The 24,510-nt window shown below is 41.0% G+C and overlaps 1 protein-coding gene across 7 annotated transcripts in view; it reads left to right on the top strand.

Annotated features, from left to right (window-relative positions):
- LOC127008567 (laminin subunit beta-1-like) overlaps positions 1-24,134 on the top strand; it is a 49,990-nt gene extending 25,856 nt beyond the window's left edge. For 2 of the 7 annotated variants that reach the window (XM_050880762.1, XM_050880770.1), the window contains 25 exons: positions 120-299; positions 677-727; positions 1,409-1,625; positions 2,145-2,253; positions 3,156-3,206; positions 5,371-5,526; positions 5,728-5,848; positions 5,968-6,095; positions 6,447-6,642; positions 6,858-7,055; positions 7,516-7,693; positions 9,170-9,333; positions 10,050-10,274; positions 10,737-10,936; positions 12,486-12,512; positions 12,988-13,084; positions 13,386-13,577; positions 13,954-14,134; positions 14,742-14,926; positions 16,191-16,798; positions 17,025-17,169; positions 20,246-20,406; positions 20,946-21,143; positions 21,234-21,369; positions 21,490-24,134. In XM_050880762.1, the coding sequence (XP_050736719.1) occupies positions 120-299; positions 677-727; positions 1,409-1,625; positions 2,145-2,253; positions 3,156-3,206; positions 5,371-5,526; positions 5,728-5,848; positions 5,968-6,095; positions 6,447-6,642; positions 6,858-7,055; positions 7,516-7,693; positions 9,170-9,333; positions 10,050-10,274; positions 10,737-10,936; positions 12,486-12,512; positions 12,988-13,084; positions 13,386-13,577; positions 13,954-14,134; positions 14,742-14,926; positions 16,191-16,798; positions 17,025-17,169; positions 20,246-20,406; positions 20,946-21,143; positions 21,234-21,369; positions 21,490-21,638 (4,253 nt within the window). In that variant the 3' untranslated portion in view covers positions 21,639-24,134. The remainder of the gene's footprint in view (positions 1-119; positions 300-676; positions 728-1,408; positions 1,626-2,144; positions 2,254-3,155; positions 3,207-5,370; positions 5,527-5,727; positions 5,849-5,967; positions 6,096-6,446; positions 6,643-6,857; positions 7,056-7,515; positions 7,694-9,169; positions 9,334-10,049; positions 10,275-10,736; positions 10,937-12,485; positions 12,513-12,987; positions 13,085-13,385; positions 13,578-13,953; positions 14,135-14,741; positions 14,927-16,190; positions 16,799-17,024; positions 17,170-20,245; positions 20,407-20,945; positions 21,144-21,233; positions 21,370-21,489) is intronic. The other 5 variants (XM_050880766.1, XM_050880767.1, XM_050880765.1 and 2 more) reach the window with 5 other exon arrangements.
- Positions 24,135-24,510: the final 376 nt, after the last annotated feature.

Genomic DNA, 24,510 nt, shown 5'->3' with positions numbered 1-24,510 from the left:
TTTTTCCTTTTTATCTTTGTGGTTTTCTTCTTAGAACAATGCATACTAACTGAAAGGAAAACATATCCTAAGGAAGCTCTCCCTCTCCTTCATATCAAGCTTCTCATCACCCTCCTCAGCGTGTAACTGTGACACCCGCGGCTCAGTGGACAACGCCATCTGTGACTCACGGTCAGACCCCACCAGTGGGCTGCTGGCCGGCCGCTGCCACTGCAAGAGCAACGTGGATGGCCTCAAGTGTGACCGCTGCAAGGCCGGCTTCTGGAACTTCTCATCGGAGAATCCTGAAGGCTGTCAAGGTAAGATGCCCCTCAAGTCAAGTGGCACTTTGTTACTTAATATTATTTTTCAGAATGTCAATTTTAAACCTTTGTATTGTATATGTATTTAATTTAGAATTGATTTAGCATTTCAGAACATCTATTTCAAACATTTGTACTGTGTATGTATTTGATTTAGAATTGATTTAGTGTCTCAGAACGTCTTTTTCAAGCCTTTGTATTGCGTATCATTATTTCATTTAGAGTTGATTTAGTATTTCAGAGTGTATAGTTCAAGCTTTTGTATTGCATATTATTATTTGATATAGATAATATTGGTTTAGTTTCTTACGGGTAGGTTTATCAGTATTCTTCACAAAGATGTTTTCCTCCATTATTGCATTAAATATTTCCAGAGATGACTGAAGATTATCTCTCACAGCCAAGGTCTGAGTGGCCAAGGAAACGTAAGCCTTTGTGGTGACCAATCCTTTAACTGAGTGCTGTGTGGAGTGTTAAAAGCCTGCCACGTGTAGGAGTGTAGTAGAGACTTTCTTCTCCCATTAATTTGCCTCACATGGAAAATTTTTTGCTCCATTACAGGACTCATCACCATTTTCTTTATTCATGCATCAAACATCCTCTAAACGATATCTGCACACATTAATCCTCCCAACATTCACTTGTTCTTGTCCTCTCTCAAATCTAACTCATCAGTGTTCCTAGGCATCAAACAACTACTTTTCTATTCATAACATTCATATATAGTGTTTTAGGTTTCTGCCTAACATTGAGTTCAATAATTATATATTCCAATGATGTTTTCTAATGATATTTTTATTTTCGATCTTCCTTAAAACTTAAATTCTAGCTTATTATAACATTTGAACTTTGTGATTCAACTTTAATTCTAACTTTCATTTCTAGTTCTGGAAAGAATTTTAGGAAAACTTCCCAAGATCTTTTTCTTACATATTTTCAACACTAGAATTTTCACATAACTCCAAAATAAGTTTTGAGCTCCCAATGAACCTGAAATAGGATTCACTGCAGTCACCAGGCCACTGAAAGGTCCAGTTATGATATTCAGAACCTACACAAGAGCCATTTTAATCTTCATAGAGTAAATCACCTTTTTATTCTTGCAGAATGCACATGTAACCTGTTGGGGACCGTCAACAACCTGGGCTGCAACGTGTTGACTGGTGAGTGCTCCTGCAAGCGCTTTGTGACTGGCCGAGACTGTAACCAGTGTCTGCCTCAGCACTATGGCCTCTCAGAGCACCCAGATGGCTGCCAACCCTGTGACTGTGACCCCGGCGGCTCCCTGGACAACAACTGTGATGTACTGACTGGAAAGTGCAAGTGAGTTGGGCTCATCAAAGAATGCATCATGAAAATAAGTTAATTTCATGTTCTGCTAGGTACATGTGGCTGACAGGCAGCAACAAGACAGTTCAAAAACTTCTATTTTTTGTCCTTAGCTAACCTCTTTTATTCTCTGGCAGGATATTGAAAGCTAGGAGTTAGTAGTGTAGTAAACTAATATTATAGAAGTAATAGATTGATTTAACTGGCAACATCAAAACAGTCAGTAGTATAGCCAACCTTGTTCTCTCTCTCATAGGATACTGAGTGTTAAAAGTTAGTAGTGCAGTAGATTAGCTTTGAAGAGAGAATATCTGATTTGAAGTTCAGAGATATCAGGGCAGAAAAACCTTAGGAACCATTACTCCCCCTTAACATTACACTCTGAGGTCACACACACTCTTCTTCTCAGCTTCTTCTCATTTAACATCGTTATTTTCCCTTATGGGGTTGGGCGAGCTATGAGTCCCCCACTCTTAATGACAGTATGCTCGCTCACACACACACTCCCAACAGGTGCCGGCCCCATGTGTCAGGACGAAGGTGTGATTCCCCCGAGGAAGGTTACTACGTGGCTACCCTTGACTACCTGACCTATGAAGCTGAACTTGCCAGGGGATCAGAGGTCGGTGCTGGTTTGCTCTCTTACCTCACAGGGGAATAGGACTGAAGGGGCTGAAGGGACTTTGATATGTGTAAAAGAAGGGATGACTCAGGGCACATCCACCAACTATCACACATCATCCCAATTAGTACACACATCAAGAGGATAACAATGTACTCTGGAATATTGATCTGTGGTAAAATATTGCTTCCTCGTCAATATAAAGACTCATACCCACTCTTTATTTTTGTCGTTAAGTTAGTTTCCCATCTCAGTTTGGCCTTCCAGAGTAGTTTTTTCCTTGTTGTGTGTAGCTACTGATTGGAGTGTTGAGCACAAATTGGTGGTTATGCATTACTCGTGAGAGCATAAGAGTAAGAGAAGGTGAAATACTTGACTGAGTGCCTGAGTGAGTTGGATATTGTCAGAAAGGGAAAGAATGTATAGGAGAAAAGTGTAAGATTAGGATTGCATTAGTTATAAGATGTTGAAGAAATAAAGGGTTTGCATTAGAAAGTTAAAAAAACAGAAAAAAAATAATTATCTAACCTTAAAAATCAATATCATCTAAAAAAAAAATATTAGAATCACATTGGTTAGATATGTTGAAGGAATAGAGAGGTTGCATAAGAGAGTAAGGGGAGGGAGAGAGAGAGAGAGAGAGAGAGAGAGAGAGAGAGAGAGAGAGAGAGAGAGAGAGAAATTATCAAACCTTAAGAATCAATATTATGTCAAAAAAATGTGAAATATAGACAAAGAAATGAAGGTTTTAGCCCAGATGAAGACCCTTGCAGTTACAAACATTACTAAAACATAAAAATATAAACGATATGATATGTAGACGTAAAGAGGAATAATAACCCCTGACGACGAATCCTGCGATGTCGAAGGAACACACCAAAGTAACAAACCCTCCATTGCAGCTTTATTGTGAGGAAGCGAGTCTGTTTGGCATCAGACCGGCAGAAGGAAGAGTAGGTATTGCTGGTCTTGGCCTGGTGGTGGTGGTGATGGTGGTGGTGGTGGTGGTGTGGTAGTGGCGACTCACCTCGCTAACATGTTTTTCTTTTAACCCCTTCAACATGAGGACGTGTATACTGCGTCCTTGCGTGCCCCGTTCCATATCCGAGGACATGCATACTGCGTCCTGGCTTGCTTTAGCCAATATACGAGTTATTTATCTATATATTTATGCTTACATCTCAAAATTATCAATTAATTTATGTTTCTTTATGTGCACCATTTAATTCTGCATGTTTTCATATATAATACATAATGATTATGTTGAGTTTGTGGCTGAAAACTTGTTATATTCAATAGTGACATTTGAAATTTGGCGCGCGCAGCGATCCCTGATACGGCACGGGGCGCTGTTTTGGCCCGGCCGTAGTGAGTTTCTTTATGTGCATCATTTAATTCTGCATGTTTTCATATATAATACATGATGATTATGTTGAGTTTATGGCTGAAAACTTGTTATATTCAACATTTGAAATTGATCCAGATAATGCACGGGGCGCTGTTTTGGCCCGGCCGTAGTGAGTTTCTTTATGTGCATCATTTAATTCTGCATGTTTTCATATATAATACATGATGATTATGTTGAGTTTATGGCTGAAAACTTGTTATATTCAATAGCGACATTTGAAATTTGGCGCGCGCGGCGATCCCGGATAAGGCGCGGGGCACTGTTTTGGCCCGGCCGTAGTGAAGGGGTTAATAACCGAAGGAAGTTTGTGGTAGATTGGTTTTAGAGCGGTTTGCCTTTTCTTATTCATTTATTTATTTATTTTTCTCTTTTGGTTGGTGCTAAGGTGATTAACTTCTTAACGTTATAGTCACCAGCAAAGCAAATTAATGAAGAGAGCACATAATAAATGGCTAACATGTTGGGTGAGAATTGAAATAGTTTGGCGTTGATATTAATCTTTTTTGGGGGTGGGGTGTTATCATGACTAACATCTTAGTTTTAGATTTTTAACACGGGAGAAACAAGGAAACGAGTGAACGAGTGAAATGCTAACCTGGTTTTCATAATATAATAAATGAAAATGGGATAGATTAAAGGTTTAGTTGGTGTGTAGTTTTGCTTTTTTTTGTGTGTGTGTGCTGAGGTAATTAACATAGAAAACTTTTTTTTTTTATTATTTTTATTTTATTTTTAATATATATATATGTAAATAGAGACTGAGATGGAATGAAGGTGTTAGACAGATTGAAGTCCTGATTTTCTTGGGTGCTGAGGTGGTTAAATAGTCCTAGATTCTTTGAACACAATAAAGGGACCAGATTATATGTAGTGTACAAACCTAGTCTATGAATGAAGTACTTACGTAGTTCATGGAGAGTGTGGCAATGTCTTAATGGTGTTGAAAGAAGTAGTTCAGAAGTTTATTGAGAGTGTGGCAATGTCTTAATGGTGTTGAAAGAAGTAGTTCAGAAGTTTATTGAGAGTGTGGCAATGTCTTTATGGTGTTGAAAGAAGTAGTTCAGAAGTTTATTGAGAGTGTGGCAATGTCTTTATGGTGCTGAAAGAAGTAGTTAAGAAGTTTATTGAGAGTGTGGCAATGTCTTTATGGTGCTGAAAGAAGTATTTAAAAAGGTCATGCACAGTCTGGCAATGTTTTAGTGATGCCAAAGAAGTATTTGAAAAGGTCATGCACAGTCTGGCAATGTTTTAGTGATGCCAAAGAAGTATTTTAAAAGGTCATGCACAGTCTGGCAGTGTTTTAGTGATTCCAAAGAAGTATTTGAAAAGGTCATGCACAGTCTGGCAATGTTTTAGTGATGCCAAAGAAGTATTTGAAAAGGTCATGCACAGTCTGGCAATGTTTTAGTGATGCCAAAGAAGTATTTGAAAAGGTCATGCACAGTCAGGCAATGTCTAGATGATGTCAAAGAAGTATTCAGTAAGTTCATGTAGAGTGTGCCAGTGTTAAAACGATGCTGAAAGAAGTATTCAACAAGTTCATGGAGAGTCTGGCAGTGTTGTAAGGTACTGAAAGAAGTAGTATTTAAGAAGTTCACGTACAGTCTAGCAATGCCAAGAGAAGTATTTAAATAGTTCATGGAGAGTGTGGCAATGGCTTAACCTTACAATGTCCTAACGATGCTGTTGTTGCCGCTGCCGCCACACAGAATTGCCAGGTGGTGATGCGGTCGCTGGATGGACGGGAGGCCACTTGGACGGGTCTCGGCTTCATGCGGGTGTTCGAAGGCTCCTACCTCGAGTTTGAGATTGAGAACATTGAGACCAGCATGGACTACGATTTGGTGATCCGCTATGAGCCACAGGTTACTATATTATTTCCATTTCCTTGGTTATTGTTGTCTCCTTTTTTCTATTCCTTACCACTGTTGTTTCAGTTTTTTGTTGTCACTCCTAAGTCACCTGTTTCTTCTTTTCTTGTTCTTTGTTTGCTTTAGGAATGAACAAATATGCCCCATGCCACCCTGAACCACCCATGAGTCTGACATTCAATTCCTGTCTTGCAGTTCCGAGGTGTGTGGGAGAATGTGATGGTGACGATTGAACGGCCTGGCCCCATAGACCCCAACGGCCCCTGTGCAAACACTCGCCCCACTGACGACCAGATGGTGATCAACCTGCCTGACAGTAAGGGTCTTAGAATTGTCTCAAACTTCTCTTGCACTTTTTAAATTTTGTATACATATATGTACTTATGTGAAAGCTGTATTTTCTGAACGCAGTGTTGATTTCCTTGACTACCGCAGGCCGCCGTCACGTGAAGCTATTCCCGCCTGCTTGTCTGGAGGCTGGCAAGCGCTACAAGATCAGGATTGACTTCAGGAGGTCCAATGCCAACACTGACTCTCCCTCAGCATCTGTCCTCATTGACTCAGTAGGTTGGCCATGAAAAGAGAGTTTGACTCTGCTTACTTCTCACTACATCAGGATGGCTTCATATTGGTTCTTGTATCTTACTTCTAGCAATTTCTTTGTTTTTTATATTCCGTATTACATATTTTGGATCCCTGCTTGTTTGGTAATGACTCAGTAAGTTGGTCATGTTAAGAGAGACTTTCCTTATTTTTCAGAGCATGAAGATTATTTTATATTGGGTCTTGTATTGTATTTCATCCCTAGCAGTTGCTCTCTTATATTTTCTCCTACATATTTTGGCTCCCTGCATTGTTCCCTTTTCTTTTGGTAATGATAGTAAGTCAGGAATGCTTCTCTGTCCTCCCTTCAGATTGTTCTCATCCCTCGTGTTGAAAGCATTAACTTCTACTCCGGCTCGCTGGAGAGTGACAACCGCCGGCAGGAGTATGACCGATATAGGTGTAGTGAGACCTTCTACGAGGGACAGGACCTTGCCACTGTGCCTGAGGTGTGCAAGCAGAAGCATCTGGACAGCATTGGCTTCTGGGTGTATGGACAAGCCTACTGTGAGTGGACTGTGTTCTGCTTTATAACCTTTGTAGAGTAAGATATCTCAGTTTGTTTACTCTAACTCATGATAAATGTGGAGTGAGTGAAGCATAGTTAGGCAACCTTCAGGAAGTTGTTTTATTTCAGCCAGGGTGTAATGGGAGTGTGATACATTTCAGAATATGGACCTAAGTATCATGGATATGTGTAATCTAGTGTTTTCCTCCCTCAGCTTGTCACTGTGATGGCACTGGAAGCAAGAGCAGCATTTGCAGCTCCCTGGGCGGCCAGTGTGACTGCAAGACCAACGTTGTTGGCCGCAGGTGTGACCATTGTGCCCCGGGGACCTATGGCTTTGGCCCTGAGGGATGCAAAGTGTGTGGCTGCAGCCCAGTTGGAGCCCTGGATAACTTCTGCAACCAGCAAACAGGTGAATCTTGTGTAAATGGATGAGGCAGTCAAGGGTTGAACGTTCTAGAGAGCCATCATTAGAAGAATAAAAACAAAACATACTAACATATCTGAAGCCTTTTAAAATGAGAGAGAGGAATAAAAAGAGAAAGATTAGTATTTTGTTTCCCAGATCACCATGTTCAAGTAGCCTCTGATAAGTTTCCAGTCCTGATATGGTTAGCAAAGTTTAATAGAAGCAGCTTGACACATTCTCTAACTTCCAAGTCTTGATAAAATCATTAGCAGAGTATAACATTAGTGGCATGAAACATTTTTGTAGAACTTCAGTGGCCAACAAATATGGAAAAGGGATTCATATTCCTCTTAAACATGTATAGGTGTATGAATAAGCATCACCTTGGCATTTCACTGTCCTTTTTCTCCCATTTGTGATGCCATGAATTCATAGGCCATTCAATCAATCTCTTTTTCCCCAGGCCAGTGTAAGTGCCGTCCCAACACATACGGTCGGCAGTGTTCAGAGTGCCAACCAGGCTTCTGGAACTTCCCCAACTGTCAGCGGTGTGAGTGTAACGGCCACGCTGACACCTGCGACTCCTACACCGGCATATGTCATGAGTGTCGCGGCAACACCACCGGCGCCAACTGTGCTGTGTGAGTTCTCCTTTTGATTTGCCTGTATACCCTTTCCTCGGTCTTGTTGGTCTTCCTGTCTGTCCCTTGGTCATTGAATTTTCTTTTGTCCTGTGGTTTCTATGCTATGTTAGTCATCTTGTTGATTTGCCTCTACCCTTTCCTCTGCCTCTTTTTCATTTTTCTTTTTTTTTATTTATTTATTTATTTATTTTTAAATTGTGTGAGTCACCCTGTTGGTCTGCCTGTTTACCTCTTCCCACAGCCTGTTTTTATGATTTATTTTGTTTTATTTTTCTGTGTCATGTGAGTTTTTTGGTTTGTCTGTGTATCCTTCCGTCAGACCTTTTTATGATCCTTCTCAGCTCATTGATATCTAAGGTGAGTCACCCTGTCTGTCTGTTGGTTTACCCCCCCCCCCCCCCCCTCTCTCTCTCTCTCTCTCTCTCTCTCTCTCTCTCTCTCTCTCTCTCTCTCTCTCTCTCTCTCTCTCTCTCTCTCTCTCTCCTCTCTCTCTCTCTCTCTCTCTCTCTCTCTCTCTCTCTCTCTCTCTCTCTCTCTCTCTCTCTCTCTCTCTCTCTCTCTCTCTCTCTCCTCTCTCTCTCTCTCTCTCCTCTCTCTCTCTCTCTCTCTCTCTCTCTCTCTCTCTCTCTCTCTCTCTCTCTCTCTCTCTCTCTCTCTCTCTCTCTCTCTCTCTCTCTCTCTCTCTCTCTCTCTCTCTCTCTCTCTCTCTCTCTCTCTCTCTCTCTCTCTCTCTCTCTCTCTCTCTCTCTCTCTCTCTCTCTCTCTCTCTCTCTCTCTCTCACTCTCTCTCTCTCTGTCTCTCTCTCTCTCTCTCTCTCTCTCTCTCTCTCTCTCTCTCTCTCTCTCTCTCTCTACTCTCACTCTCTCTCACCTCTCTCTCTCTCTCTCTCTCTCTCTCTCTCTCTCTCTCTCTCTCTCTCTCTCTCTCTCTCTCTCTCTCTCTCTCTCTCTCTCTCTCTCTCTCTCTCTCTCTCTCTCTCTCTCTCTCTCTCTCTCTCTCTCTCTCTCTCTCTCTGTGTGTGTGTGTGTGTGTGTGTGTGTGTGTGTGTGTGTAATTCACCTCTTGGTCTGCTGCGGGTCTCTCTCGAGACAGCCAGCCGTTCCCCTACGGAAGAGCACAGAGCTCTTAGTACCGATCTTTGGGTAGGACTGAGACCACTCACACACAGCACACCGTGACAACGAGGTCACAACTCCTTGCCTGCCGTTGCGTATCTACTCACTGCTAGGTGAACAGGGGCTACACGTGAAAGAAGATAAACCCAACTTATCTTCACCCGGCTGGGGAATCGAACTCCGTTGTGAGCCAGACGCCCTACCCCTGAGCTAGCGGGCCGTGTGTGTGTGTGTGTGTGTGTGTGTGTGTGTGTGTGTGTATATATGTGTGTGTGTGTGTGTGTGTGTGTGTGTGTGTGTGTGTGTGTGTAATTTCAGTAGTAGTAACAAGTGAATGCTCTCTTTTTTTCACCATAGGTGTGTGGAGGGCTTCTACGGTGACCCCAGGCTGGAGGTGGGCATAGCGTGTCGCCCGTGCCCTTGTCCGGGAACTGATGACTCTGGCCACAGCTTTGCTGCGCGTTGCTCCCTCGACCCGCGGACCAAGGATGTGGTGTGTGAATGTGAGCCGGGCTATGCTGGTGAGTGTTCTTTGGTGATAGTGAGGACAGGCTAACGGCTGAATACGAAATGAGGAAATGCCTGCCACGAGATGATCCTATAAATAAAAGCTGGAGAATGTAAGATAAGAGATGCCAAGAGAGGATTATTGGATCTTAGTTTCAGCGGTGTCCTGATGTTATTGTGGATTTTCATTTAAAGTTCCTCCAAATGTGGATATTTTTATTAGAATTGTGTTTATTTTCAGTTTTACAGGAGTTCTCTTAGTTGAAGACCCACCAGATCCTCTTTAGTAGACATTTAGACATTCATTTCTAAGCCCCAGATTTCATTATATAAATGTAGTCCAGAAGTATCGACACATGATCAAAAAGAAAATTCCATTAAGTAGTCTGCAAAAACACTAGCACTTCATAATGATCAGTAGGAAAGTTTTATGAAGAAGTCCACAATATTGGCACTTCATTGTGATCAGTAGGAAAGTTTTATGAAGTCCACAAATATTGGCACTTTTTTGTGATCAGTAGGAAAGTTTTATGAAGTCCACAAATATTGGCACTTTATTGTGATCAGTAGGAATGTTTTATGAGGAAGTCCACAAATATTGGCACTTTATTGTGATCAGTAGGAATGTTTTATGAGGAAGTCCACAAATATTGGCACTTCATTGTGATCAGTAGGAATGTTTTATGAGGAAGTCCACAAATATTGGCACTCCACATGACTAACGTTCCAGGGTCGCGTTGTGATGTCTGTGCCGACAACTACTATGGCGACCCTGAGGTGCCAGGCGGCCAGTGCCAACCATGTGACTGCAGCAGCAACATCGACATCTCCCGGCCAGGCAACTGTGACCCAAGGACAGGAGAGTGCCAGCAGTGCCTCTTCAACACCTTTGGCTTCCACTGTGAGCGCTGCCAACCAGGGACCTACGGTGATGCCCTAAGCCAGGAGTGTCGGAGTGAGTTCTCATTTTCTTCCTTCTTTTTGTCTTTTTTAACAGCAAAGGAAGTGTTGGGGTGAGTCTGATGGTCTTCCTTCTTTTTTTTCTTTTTTTTTAGCAAAGGAAGCAGCTCCAAGGCAAAAACGAGTAAAAACAAAATGCTTGTTATGAAAAAAAGCCTGCAGTGTATTTATATCTACATTGATTGATTTATCTTTCAATTTCTTATCTTTTTTTTTCTGTGTGTGTATGACTGGTATTAGGAGACAGACTAAGGGATAAAAAATGAAAATAAAAAGATGTTATGAGGATGAAAATGAAAGGAAACTAAAAGAATAGGAACAGAGGAAAAAGAAAGGACGAGCACAATTTTGGCCCATGAGTGAACCATATAAGAACCTTTACCATACTACATCTCCCCTACCAGCATGTGTGTGTACCATATACGAACCTTTACCATACTACATCTCCCTTTACCAGCTTGTGTGTGTAACCTGCTGGGCACCAACCAGACCATTGGCGCCTGTGACCACGAAACAGGCCAGTGCCCTTGTCTGCCCAACGTGCTGGGGCTGGAGTGTGACCGCTGTGCTCCAAGCCACTGGAAGATAGCCTCAGGCAGTGGCTGTGAGGCGTGTGCATGTGACCTTGTTGGCTCCTACTCAAACCAGTGCAATGAGGTGAGGCATTCGTGTGGAATTTGTGTTGAAATTATATCTAAAAGGGAATGTGGTATAGTATCAGGGAAGGGGTTTAAGGAATAGGGTACTTTCATCAATTTGCACACACCATTTCAACTAGTAATCCTCTTAGAAAAAAATAGTACTCTTGAAAACTGAGTGAGCTTAACCCTTAAACGATGAGTATTGTTTTCACTGAATGGTCCCTGGATACGGGTAAAAACAGCTGCTATTTTTTTCTTGTTTATTAACATTGTGTGAAGCGTCTTAACTCACAGAACATAGTGGTCAAATCCAAATTGCGGTACGTTAATAGTGGCGATAGAGCATGTGAAATATAGCCAGGGTGTGAGCTGCTTGCATGAAACACTGCTCCGGGCAGCTTGGAGGGGCTGCCACCAAGGACGCTCAATATGTCAAGACAGGCTGGCCACAGTGGCGGCATGCTTCACTTTTCCTCTCACAACTGAATGTCAATGATATGAATTGTTCTTTACACTGAAATAATTTAGACAACATCTACTTTACTCACTTACTTTCAGTCTTCCTCAGACCTGGCTGTTTCAGTTGGGGGAACACATGCCTTATGCGTAGCCTTCTTACTCTGCACTGCTGTCATAGAAGCACTTGCTGAGCTAGAGTGGAGTGCAGATGGTGAAATAACATCATCACTCTTTAAGTCACTCTCACTACTGCTGTCACTATTCACAATGTTTTCACCACTGTTATCATTGTACTCAGAATAATCTTCACTCTCTATCCTGTCCTGATGCCTCACTGTGTTTCCCTGTGTTTTCTTATCTTTGGGTTCCAGGGCTGCACAGTGAGGACTAATGATCTTATCTCAAATCCATGTGGATCAGATAAATTATGCTGGCAAACAACTCGGCAAGTCACAAAACCTGCCAAATTTGATCTCAACATTTAAATTAGTGGCGCGATATAGTCTGATTAAATAAACGATGGCCGTCTGTGTGGCCTGCGCCATATTTGATTAAATAAACGATGGCCATCGTTTAAGGGTTAAGTATCTAAAAGGGAATGGAAGGTAGTCTCAGGGAACAAGTGTAAGGAATTGGGTATGTACACCAATTTGCACACACCATTTCAAGTAGCAAGCCTCTCTAAAAAATAATTTTTCACTCTTGAAAACTGAGGTATAAATTGGGTTTGGGATAGATGAAATGGAAAAGTACAGGGTCAAGTTCAGTATCAGGACTTTCATTAATTTGCACACACCATTTCCAAACTAGTACTCTTCACTGAAAATAACTAGTGCTCTTGAAAACTGAATAATATATAAAGTGGGCTTTGAATGAATGAAGTAGAATACAGGGCTTGTTCCAGCAGCCAGTGGTCTTGGTTTGGTTTGGAAGATAGTCACTCTGTTTAGCAGTGAGCACAGCCTTTATAATAGATTGCTCAGACTGCTCTTGGTTTGGTTTGGAAGATAGTCACTCTGTTTAGCAGTGAGCACAGCCTTTATAATAGATTGCTCAGACTGCTTATACTGTGGACATGTTCTAAGCTCTACACTTCCTTCCTCCAGCGTGAAGCATGGCAGTTAAGGCGCTCTGTGAGTCAAGAAAATGAGTAAAATAGTTTGATTACCTGCTTTGTGTGTTTGGTTTCATTGCCGTTTATTATTTTTCTGGTTTATAGATAGTGGCTGTTTTGAAAGAGTGAGCTTCATTATTTTTTTCTCTGTGTTATATCAGTTTCATTCTTTACCCTCATCGTTTGGATTAAATATTGCTTACTGATATTTTTTCTGGTTGATAATTGTTTCTTGTTTTGAAAGTAAGACAGACTTCAACAAACTTTTCCTATATTTTTGTTTATTGTTTGAATTTTTTTAGATGAGTATTGTTGTCATTCTTGAGTGTGAGTGTTCTAAAATTTGACTTAACTCATCTGCCTCTGATATGAAAAATGAAAAAAATTACTGTTTTTATATGGCTTTCCAAAAAGGAGAAAAAATGACTTAGGCAGTTTGTGTATGAAGGTGACCCTCTTTTTCTATCTTACTATGCCATCGTTTTCCTTCACAGTTTGACGGGCAGTGCCACTGTCGGTCAGGCTTTGGCGGGCGGCAGTGTAACCAGTGTGAGACCAACTACTACGGAGACCCTCAAGTGGAGTGCCTGTGTAAGTCCTTCCCTTTGTCTGAAATAGAAATATAACCTCCATGATTAACATATTTATGATTTTGTCCTGTTAAGTTTTTCCTTTTTACTGAAGCATAAACATAATCTCGTCAAGTAATGTAGGTGTGTTTTTGTTTCTGTAGTGTGCTTGTCTGTCCCATTGTCTTCAGTATAAATAACGACAAACTTCAGTAATATATCTTCGTCTGTTTCTTTATTTCAACCTTTAATGGACTTCCTTCACCAGAAACAATATGAAAATCGTTATCATAATCCCCAAACACTTCATCTCTCACCCACAGCTTGTAATTGTAACCGCGATGGCTCAGAGACCTTGCAGTGTAACCACGAGACTGGCCAATGTCAGTGCCGTGAAGGGATTGGTGGGGAGAAATGCGACGAGTGTGCACGAGGCTTCACCGGGCAGGCACCTTACTGCCAGCCCTGTGGTGAATGTTTTGACAACTGGGACTTCATCCTCACTGAGCTCAAAGGTATGCTTGAAACGGTGCTGTGGATTGTCTTTATGTTGTTATGATGATGCCAAGGGTGCAGTATGTGTTAGCCATTTCACACTCTCTGCCATTCCATTTAAGAACTCACATTAGGGAAGAAAAATACATCATAAAATTAATATGCTGAGGTTTGAAAATTAACTGTTGTCAAAGGAAATAGCAATGCTGATCAATCTGCATTTTCACAATTGTCCATTTTTACTCCAGCAGTCTTGCCACACAAGTTTCACCCCATTGGTCTTGCCACATAAGTCACCTGAACACTTGCCACTAAGTCAACTGAACACTCCACTCTTGCCACATAAGTTTCACTCCAGCACAATTGCCACATAAGTCAGCTGATCACCTTCCCCAGAGCGCACGCAGGCCCTAATAGCTGCTGCTGGGGAGATTAAGCAGACGGGAGCCACAGGAGCGTACAGTCATGAGTTTGAGTCCATGGAGGAGAAGATCAATGACGTGCGGGATATTCTACTCTCAGCCAACATGACCTCCCAGAGCCTTGCCTTCCTGCAGGAACTCATTACAGAGCTCAGGTTGGTAGGCTTGAGTGAAGGACATAACAAAAAACTTACTTGTCCTCATACTCAGTAAATTGACCCATTTTATCTTTGCTAGATGTAGGGTTAACTATCTTATGTTGGTTGCCAGGCATTATTGGGATACATTCTAAAAAGGCTCTTGTTCTCATATTCAGTAAATCAACTTTTTTTTTGTGGGCTTCTTTGTTTTTATTTACAGTGGGCTTTTTCGGTTTTTATTTATTTTTACCCTTGAGCTGCTTCCCTTACTGTAAAAAAACAGATGTATGGTTAAGTTTATCATATACCAAGGGACTCAGTAGGGTTCACACCAGTCATATCCAGAGTGGAATCATGAATAGGGAACTTTCATTATCTTATTCTTACTGCTGTATATTTTTTCCTTACCCTCTTCTCCTTTTACCTTCTCTTTCCTTCTTTCTTCTTGATTATCCTCTCTATTTTCCTCCTTCAACCTCTCCTCCTCATTTACCTATCCTTCACGTCTTTCTCTAAATTGTCTTCCAGCTTCTCTCCATCTATATCCATCTTCTAAGTTCTTTTATCTTAACTAGATAGCTTGACTAACCTAACCATGTAAATGACTGTTGCATTCTTTCAGTGAGAGCTTGAACGTGGCCTCAGCAGACTTAGGGGGGCTGGAGCTGGGCGTAGACAACACCAGCCAGAGGATAGACTTGGCCAAGAATGCCCTGGCTGACCTGCGCGTCCAGGCTGAAGAGCTGAGGGACGATGCCGGGGACCTCAAAGCCAAAGCAACCAAGCTTCAGGAAGGGAATGTCGAGGGTCAGTGTTGATTAGGATTCCAGAGTTTTTATGTTGACTCTGCTTGACTGACCTTATTAAGGTTTTCCACTAGCTTTCGTGTGGTTGTAATGTAAGTGCTGATTGGACTCTGGTATTATTTGGTTTCTGTTATCTGATAGGAGTGAAATGATTTTGTAAGTTGCTACCATCTCAGTGGAGGAGAATTATTATTCGTAAGTTCTCAAAAATCTAAATTCTAAGAATCCTGCTTATTTTATTTTATTTTTTGTTCCATTTCTATTTCATTAAATAATTTTAATTTCATTAACCCTCTCGCGTACCGTAAGTTTCCAATAAGTTTCTGTTCCATTCACCATGCATTTCTCAGGCCCGACTGGCCTTTTTTTGCTGCTGCGATACTCTACATTCCTGGACGTATTTTACCCTCACAGATATATTGCACCCCAATAAAGTTGGTATCAATGGCTTCATAAAGACTTGTACTAAAACATGCGCATATAAAAATAGAGGAAAATAAACAATACAAACTCGTTTCAAGTCTCCATATAGACTATTGTAGACAATAAATCCTAAGTACCAACCCTTCCCCACTTGCTAGCTTGAAATTTTGAAATTTTGTGGGCCAACTTTTTTTAGCTGAATATATGTTTCGAAGCGGAGTTTAGTGAGGATTCTTATGACATCGTCAAAATCCTCATACGCCTATTAGTTTCCGAGTTACACCAAGAAAACTGGGTTTTTTTTAAAGTAATCTACAGAGTTGACGCTCCTCATCTACGCTCATCGCTCCTCATCTACACTCCTTAGAAAGGTTGCCATATGTTACCATTAAGAACTTATCCCAACAAATGACGCTCCCAAATTTGACGCACTTTCACCAAAAACTTAATTTTTAATCAATTTTTTTTAACTTTTAATGGCACGTTTTGCGTCATCGTGTGCCAGGACCTTTTACCATTGATGACGCGAAACGCGTCATCGTGCACGAGAGGGTTAAAATAATTAATTATATATTTTTAAAGGAATTATTACATGTAAGCATTCATGAATTTGTTTAAGGCCTCTTTTATGATCAGTTCTTCATTATTTTTTAGTGTCTTGAAGAAATCCTCATTAAACCCATGTTATGGTGCTATTGGTATGTGATCAATCACTTTAAAATCAATTTTTAAGCTATATTTAACCCAAACATGTTACAAGGGAGGCCTGTACTACATTATTTGGGTTGTTGAATTGTCTCTGAATCCCTTATTTCACTCTGACCAGTGACTTTATTTCTCAGGAGCCCTCAACTTAACCCGCACTGCTGGTGAACGCTCTCGTGCTGCCCAGGACAGAGTCGGCCTCACGGAGGTCATCATCTCTGAGTCAGAGAGGAACCGACGCCGCACCGAGAACCTTTTGTTGCATGTGGGTGACCGCTTCAACCGCACACAAGCAGAGAATGAAGCAAGACTGGCAGAGCTGAGCGGTTTACTAGATGGAGTGGAGGACGGCATGCCTGACCTTAATGAGCAAGTGTGTGACAAACGTGGAGACCCTTGTGACACCCTCTGTGGTGGCGCAGGCTGTGGCAAGTGTGGCGGCCTCTCCTGCAACAATGGACTGGTCAACACTGTCAGCCTGGCCCTCAGGTTTGCAGAGGATGCTGAGACGGAGCTCAAAAAGAAGGAAGCCTCTGCCGATGAGCTGCTGAGGGGTGTGTCTGCAGCTAAGCGGCAATCAGACGTGGCCTTTGATTTGGCAAAGATGGCATTTGATCTTATACTCCAGAACCTCAATACCTCTTCCTTCTACAAAACAGAAATTAACAGACTCTTGGAGGAGATTCAGGAGTACTACAGCACACCCGGCTCAAGTCCTAGTGACATTAAGACACTAGCAGAACAGGTGAGTATGCAGGAATCTTGCTGTCTGTACACACAACTATAATTCATCTTGCATCTCAAACTGTGAATTCAGGTGATTTATCATTCTTCTGATTTAAAGTCAGTTTAAATTTGCCTCTGGTTTGATCTGAACAGTTTAATTATGTCACTTATGTCACAAAAGTTGTATCTCTTGCTCCATAAAGATATTGCACTTAATTTATTGATGCATAATTTGTATTGTGCAGGTTCTGGCTCTGGACATCTCCCTGAAGCCTGAGCAGATCACAAACCTGGCCGAGCGTATCTCACTCACCATTGACTCTTTGACCAACATTGATGCCATCATTGATGCCACGAGAAATGACCTGGACCTTGCTCAGCGGCTCAAAGGTACACACACACACACACACACACACTTGTCTTTGACAAGTGTGTGTGTAAGTGACTTAGTGAGTGTTCTAAGCGCTAATTGGTTCACGGATACAAAAAGGCAATATCCGTCAGGGTTATTTATTTGAACAAACATACAAAGGTCATTAAGACAAACACAACACATAGAAAAGGTGTTTGTGTATGTATGCGTTTGTGAAGATGTAGTGTAGTGTGAATGACATATAAATGTTGGTGTGTGTAGTAAACAATATGTAGAAGAGAACTGTAGCAAGATGAGGACAGACAGTGGAAGATAAACAAGTAACAAAAGATAACCAATTGAAGATGCCAAAGAAACACAGAACACTGGACAAAAGAGCACAACAATTAAAACAGTTTGTCCTGCCGCACCATTTTCATTGAGTCACTGGGGAGAGCATACAACGATTTGTATGGGTGACTAGCTGCTACATATGTGCAAGATTTGTGAAAATATAATAAAAAAACAATGGGTTGAACATTTAGAAAAGGAAAACATGATAAATGAAGGACAGTTTGGATTTAGAAAAGGGAAATCATGAGTCACTAACTTACTATGTTTCTACTCAAAAGCCATAGACGTGGTGCAAGAGAGAGAAGGTTGGGCTGGTTGTGTATATCTCGATTTGAAAAAAGCTTTTGACAAGGTTCTGCACAAAAGGTTAATCTGGAAACTACAGCAGTGGGGAGGAATGAGCGGGAAGATTATCGAGTGAATGAAGGATTACTTAATGGGAAGAGAAATGAGGACAGTGATTAGAGAAGAGAAATCAAATTGGAGGAGAGTAGAGTGGAGTTCCCCAAGGCTCAGTTCTGGCACCCACAATGTTTATAATATATATAAATGATATTCCAAAAGGTATAAAAAATTATATTAGCCTTTTTGCAGATGATGCAAAGTTAATAAGAAAAGTGAGGATGGAGGAAGATTGTGAGGAGCTGCAAAAAGACCTGGACAGAATATATAGGTGGAGCCAGTTATGGGAGATGGAATATAATGCAAACAAGTGCCAAGTTATGGAAATGGGGAAAAGTAAAAAAAAGACCAAGGAAAACATACAGGATGGGAGAAGAAAACTTAAAGGTGGTGCATGAAGAAAAAGATTTGGGAGTAACGATGCAAGACACACATCCCCAGAAAAGCACATAAACAAGCTGTTTGGAGAAACCTACAGGATGATGCAAAATATAAGGGTATCATTCCATTTTATGGACAAAGAAATGATGAAGAATATAATAACAACAATGATAAGACCAAAACTTGAATATGCTGCAGTTGTGTGGTTGCCTCACAAAAAAAAGGATATCAGAAAGTTAGAAAGGATACAGAGAATTACAACTAAAATGGTCCCAGAACTCTCGAATATGACGTATGAAGACAGATTGAAGGAGATGGAATTGACGACACTGGAACAAAGAAGGGGGAGAGGAGATCTGATCATGCTGTACAAGTTGGTAAATAAGTTTGATAAGGTGGATGGAGATGATCTCTTCTTAACTGCGAGAACGCAGGGGCTGAGAGAACATGGAAAGGAATTTAATAAAGGAACCTTTTTGAGTGACTTGAAAAAGTATAGTTTTCCACATAGAAGTGTTAACACATGGAACAGCTTGTGAGAAGAGGTGGTGGAGGCGAGCAGTGTCCAACAAATGAAGGAAAGGCTCAATGAATGTAGATATGGAGATGGGACTAGTAGAGATTAGCTCAGGCCCGATAGACTACAAATAGGTAAATACAAATAGGTAAATACACTTGGAAAGGAAAAGATCCATAAAGCAAAAGGGGAAAAAGACCTGGGAGTGTTAGTCCAGGATAATCTGTCACCAGAAAAACACATTAACAAGATTGTTGGAGAAACGTACAAGCTGTTGACGAATATAAGAATAGCGTTTCACTACATGAATGAAGAGATGATGAAGAAACTGATAGTAGCTATGATTCATCCAAAATTAGAATATGCAGCAGTAATATGGTCCCCACACAAAAAGAAGCACATACACAAGATCAAAAGAATCCAGAGAGCAGCCACCAAGGCAGTCCCTAGCCTGGAAGACTTATTGTACCAAGAAAGATTGGAAAAGTTGGGGTTATGATCCCTAAGAGAAAGAAGAGAGGTGATATGATTGCAGTTTTCAGGGTGATGATGGGAATAGATAAGATTGAAAGAGAGGATCTGTTTGTATGGGATGGTAGAGCATCCAGAGAACATGAAAGGAAACTGAGAATGACAAGATACTTGAAAGATGCTAAGAAATACAGCTTCCCCAATAGATGCATCGACCAGTGAAACAGCCTAGACAAAAATATTGTTCAATCCAGAAACATAAACGAGTTTAACCCCTTCACTACGGCCGGGCCAAAACAGCGCCCCTCACCTCATGTTAAAGGGGTTAAAGCAAAGTTTGACCAATTGAGACTCAGAGACGGGACCACATGAACGTAACTCACTTCCTGTATATGACAACTAAGTAAATACAACTTGGGGAGGCGGTATCTGAATGGATAGCGTGATGGCGCCACGTTCAGGATGACGCAAGTTCAATCCCCACCCGGTGCCACCAAGCTGGGATTTTTCAGCATCCGCTGAGTGGCTTAAAACTACCCACATGCTGTCCAGAAGATCACCTATCAACCCGGACTCTAGATTCTAGGATTAAAGATGAGCTCCGGGAGGGCAGCATGAGGCAATGCAAGATGGCGCCACTATAAAACACTCGCCTGCACCAGAATGGGCTGGGCCGACCATCAGGATCCACCAGGAAGAAGCCTACCGGCGCAAAAGGCCACGATGTAAAAAAAAAAAAATTAAATAAATAAATAAATAAAAAAGGTAAATACACACACACAAACACAAACACACACAGAGCAAAGAATGTTAACAAAATTTCTTAAGTGTTGTAATTTGATTAAAGTAATATTAAAAGTAGATGATTTTCATATATTTTCCCATCCAGGTATTGTGTTGTAGGAAGATGAAATAGACATAATCCAGCTGGAGATAAGATGAAGAAGAGACTCCCTATCTCTAGTAAGTGTGTGTTGCATTCCCCACAGAGCGTGCCGACCAGGCTAAGAGGCGGGCTGAGGGCACCCTGGGAGTGGCAGAGCGTGTGGTGGAGGCCTTAGAGGAGGCTGCCAATGCCCAGGATGCTGCTGAGAGTGCCATCATGAATGCCAGTGATGACATTGAGGCCACTCAGATCCATCTTACTCAGGTTGGCATGTTTTCTAGTTGGGCCACTCAGAAGTACTTATTGAGGCTAACATTTTATTGACTTTTAATGAAACTGAAAGGATACACTGTTAGGGTAGATCAGAGAGTCAGAGAATAGGTCCAGAATGATCTGTCACCAGAAAAATACATCAACAAGATTGCTGGAGAAACTTACAAGCTGTTGACGATTATAAGAATAGCGTTTCACTACATGGACGAAGAGATGATGAAGAAACTGATAGTAGCCAGCCCACTGTTGTTTCCTTCTGTCTTTGGCCTGTATTTTCAAACATTTGTGACTTTCACAACAGCTGTATCTGAAGGCCACGAAAGAGATTAGTCAGGTTCTCATGAGTGTTTCTTACATTCATTGTGCAGAAGCTACTAGGCTCCTAAAACTACCCATGGGCTGGCCCTACTGAACCCCCTACCTTGCCTATATGAATGAGGACTTGGCAGTGATGATGATGACAGTGGCAATAACATTGTGTGCATACCTAGCCATCATTTCCTACATAACCAAACTCCACCCTCCCACAGATCACCAGTGAGACCAATGTTGCTCAGGAGAAGGCCAATGCCTCCCTGCTAGAGGTGGGGGCACTGGAGAAGCGTGTGGAGCAGGTCAAGGCTGCATACCAGCTGAACCAGCGGCACTTGGAGGACACTACCATTGCTGTGGACCAGGCGGACCTCAAGGCCAGGAAGGCAGCCAATGATGCACAGCAGCTGGAGGATGTAAGGCTGCCTTAAGCTCCTCAAATTCTGAACATCTTGATTTCATAACCCTTAGTGAACATGTCATCGTAACTTTATTTTCCTCTGCAGAAATATCAGATTGTGGTGGACTTGCTGAATGAGAAATCTTCAGCAGCAGAGGATGCAAGGATGAGGGCTGAGGAGCTCAAGACCAGTGCCAACAAACTTGCCTTTGAGGCTCTTGGAAAGCTAAATTCATTGAGAGGTAGTCGAGTTTTGCTGGTTTGCTATAAATCAATGTGAAATAGACCTGACGGCATATGAAATATATTGGTTGTTTAGCCCTGTACTTCCCAATCATCTCTTCCTCATCATCATGTTACAGAAATCGAGAATGAATTCAAGTCCAACGAGGGCTTGCTGCTGGACTATGAGGCTGTGATCCGACGGATGGAAGAGAACATGATGGAGTACAACGAATACATCCTCGAGAGGACGGAGTTCTATGCAGTGTGTCAGTCCACACGTCGCTGAGGTGACATGAAGAGTCAGGGAGACACTCTACCCGTAGGTTGTGGCCAACAGTTCATCATGTGGAGATCAGTGAAGCAGGACACTAAATGTCCTGCTTGTTCAAGGAATTGTGTAGATAACAGTAGTGGATACCAATGTGGTTCTTATAAGATATGCATTTAGAAAACTAATGTACAGAACTGTGTGCAATTTATAGGTGCCAGAAAATGTACATTTTTAAGAAAGGATTTTCTACAAAAGCAAATTGAAAAAAGTATTGTGCGTGCAATTTTTAGTCAGTCGAACATCGTAGTTTGTTGAGGATCACTGTACAGTTTCATTGTTGACTGGAAATAATCCAAAGTTTCTAGAGAAATTAGGCTACAATGTTTTTAGCCAGATGGGAAATGCCATAACCAAAGTCGTCTCATTAACACAAGCATACCACACATTTTACTTCATAAGAACAATAGAATTTTAATTTCTTAGACAATGAAGAAAGTTTGAACTGTAACTTGTCATTATGTTCTGCAAATCAGGTTAAATTATCATTTCACTTTGTGAGCAGAAATGTGTTGTCTTAGAATTTTGAGACCAGTCACAGCTTCCAGTATAGTGCACAGTGAAGGACGTTGGATGGTGAGCCTCCCTGTCCAGCCCAGTGTGGGGGCTGCAAGGCTGCCCCACTCAAACACTCCAGAACAAGAGAATTGTGCCTCATCCTTTCAGCTTAGGAGAGCCTGTGATTAAGGCTTAAAGAAACTTAGCATTGAGTTTTATTTTAATTTATTTCTTTGATTTCATAGGAATATATTAAGTAATATATAGGAGCAGGATTCTGCTGGCACATGTTTAGGTCTCTTCCTGTCGTATTTTTAGTGGTTCACATCACGGTTGTTTCCAGTCTTTGCTGACTCACCCACAACATGAGGTCAATTAAATTGTTAATGATCAGACACAAGTTAGGAAAATATAAACCTGCAAGTGTTCAAGTATCTAAAACAGAAGTCCGTTTTTATTTCAATAGACTGTAAGTGACACTTCTTCGAAACTCAGGTGTCCAGCCTCAAATTGGAATCTCATCTGAGAAAACTCTGAATACTGTACTTTTTACTAAAACATCATGCCTAAACTGTAGACGTAAGGTAATATTAAGGAAAGAGGATATATTAGGTAACACGAAGAAAGCAGTTGTAGTAAAATCTCTTCCTCTTGGTCAAGTTGAGGAAATTGTTCCCTCATAATATATGTTTGTTGTCTCTGTGCCAAAGGTTCAGGTGTCTGGACCCAAACCTTCTCGTGTAGTTCATTAGACACTGCCACATACCAAAGTCTCCATGCTTGTAATATAAACAATGACCATAGCATAATAGTGTCCTTTGTATAACTTGCTTCTCCTAAGGTTTTCCTCCTGGAGCAGAATAACCAACTAACTAGTCCATGTTGTTAACGCTGTACATAAATGAACGTTAGCATAAGGCTGACACCTCCTGCTGTCGGCTGAACTGGCTGGCTCTCAGCCGGCCCTGCTCTGTGCCAAGAATGTGTTGTTACTGACCTGCAATGGATCATTCTGGGGATGAGGTGCATTACTATACCATCAGGGAAAAGGTGACCTGTGCTTAAGTCACAATAAGAACATTAACTTAATCATATTATCTAATTTTTCATCCCTGTATGTTTAAGATGTTTTGCCATGCCAAATTTCTCCAAAATATACTAACACCACAAAGGAAATATGTATACCATATCCATTGAAGCTCAACTGCAAATATGCACAGGATCTAAGGATATATATATATATATATATATATATATATATATATATATATATATATATATATATATATATATATATATATATATATATATATATATATATATATATATATATATATATATATATATATATTATTATGTTACCTTTAGTCAATCTGTGACATGCTCTCACACCTCATAGATAAATCTTTCTAAACTGTATGGTGAAATAAAGTGAATCTTGGTAAAAACTTTCTTGATACACATGCAGAACACCATTACAGACCAAGCATTTATGTTGGCATGTATCCAAACTGTGCTGAATACCTTAGGAAATTCTGCTCCTGTACAAAACAAGTTTATATGCATATAAGTCAGATGGTGAACAAGAAACCAGCTGAACGTATTTTTTTTTGGGGGGGGGCAGGGGAAGGGAGGGGTTAACCAGATATATTCAGTCTATGATGAGTGTGTTTGATGCCTGGTAGCTCCATCAGCAGACGCATTTAAGTGTTTAGTACATCTCCATTTTTTACCTTGGTCGACTCCATAGTAACATGTTACTACTATATCTAATGATAAAATATTAGTCTCTTCTGGCAGGTTTTGAAGTTAGCAGTTGTAGAGTTTGGAGATTAGAGGTTATCAGATTGCTGTACTCAGAAAATTGTACCTAGTTATCACTTTAAGGCCCCAAAACCACCTTACCCACACAAATCACGATATCCAGTTAATGTTATCATTAAAACTATAAATTACTGATGTTTTTTTGCAAGAGTTATGGGTCAGAAACTGGAAAATTCAGTGTTATGGACAATAAAGTTAGTGCCCCTCAGTGGCCCCTGCTGGAGGTCATTCGAGGAGCAGCCAGCGAGGTGAGAGGACGTGTGGTGGCGCATGTGAAGTACAGGGGAGAGCTTGATATATATCTATATCTATCTATCTATCTATCTATCTATCTATATCTATATATATATATATATATATATATATATATATATATATATATATATATATATATATATATATATATATATATACACACACACACACACACACACAACATAGAGTAGATTGTTTGTCTGGGTGCATTCAATGCTTACGGGTCCTATCAAATGTTTATTGAAATATTGTG

Source organism: Eriocheir sinensis, chromosome 38 (assembly GCF_024679095.1).
Source record: "Eriocheir sinensis breed Jianghai 21 chromosome 38, ASM2467909v1, whole genome shotgun sequence".
Lineage (NCBI taxonomy): Eukaryota > Metazoa > Arthropoda > Malacostraca > Decapoda > Varunidae > Eriocheir > Eriocheir sinensis.
The sequence above is the reverse complement of the archived record's forward strand: the minus strand, read 5'-3'. Positions and strand labels throughout refer to the sequence as shown.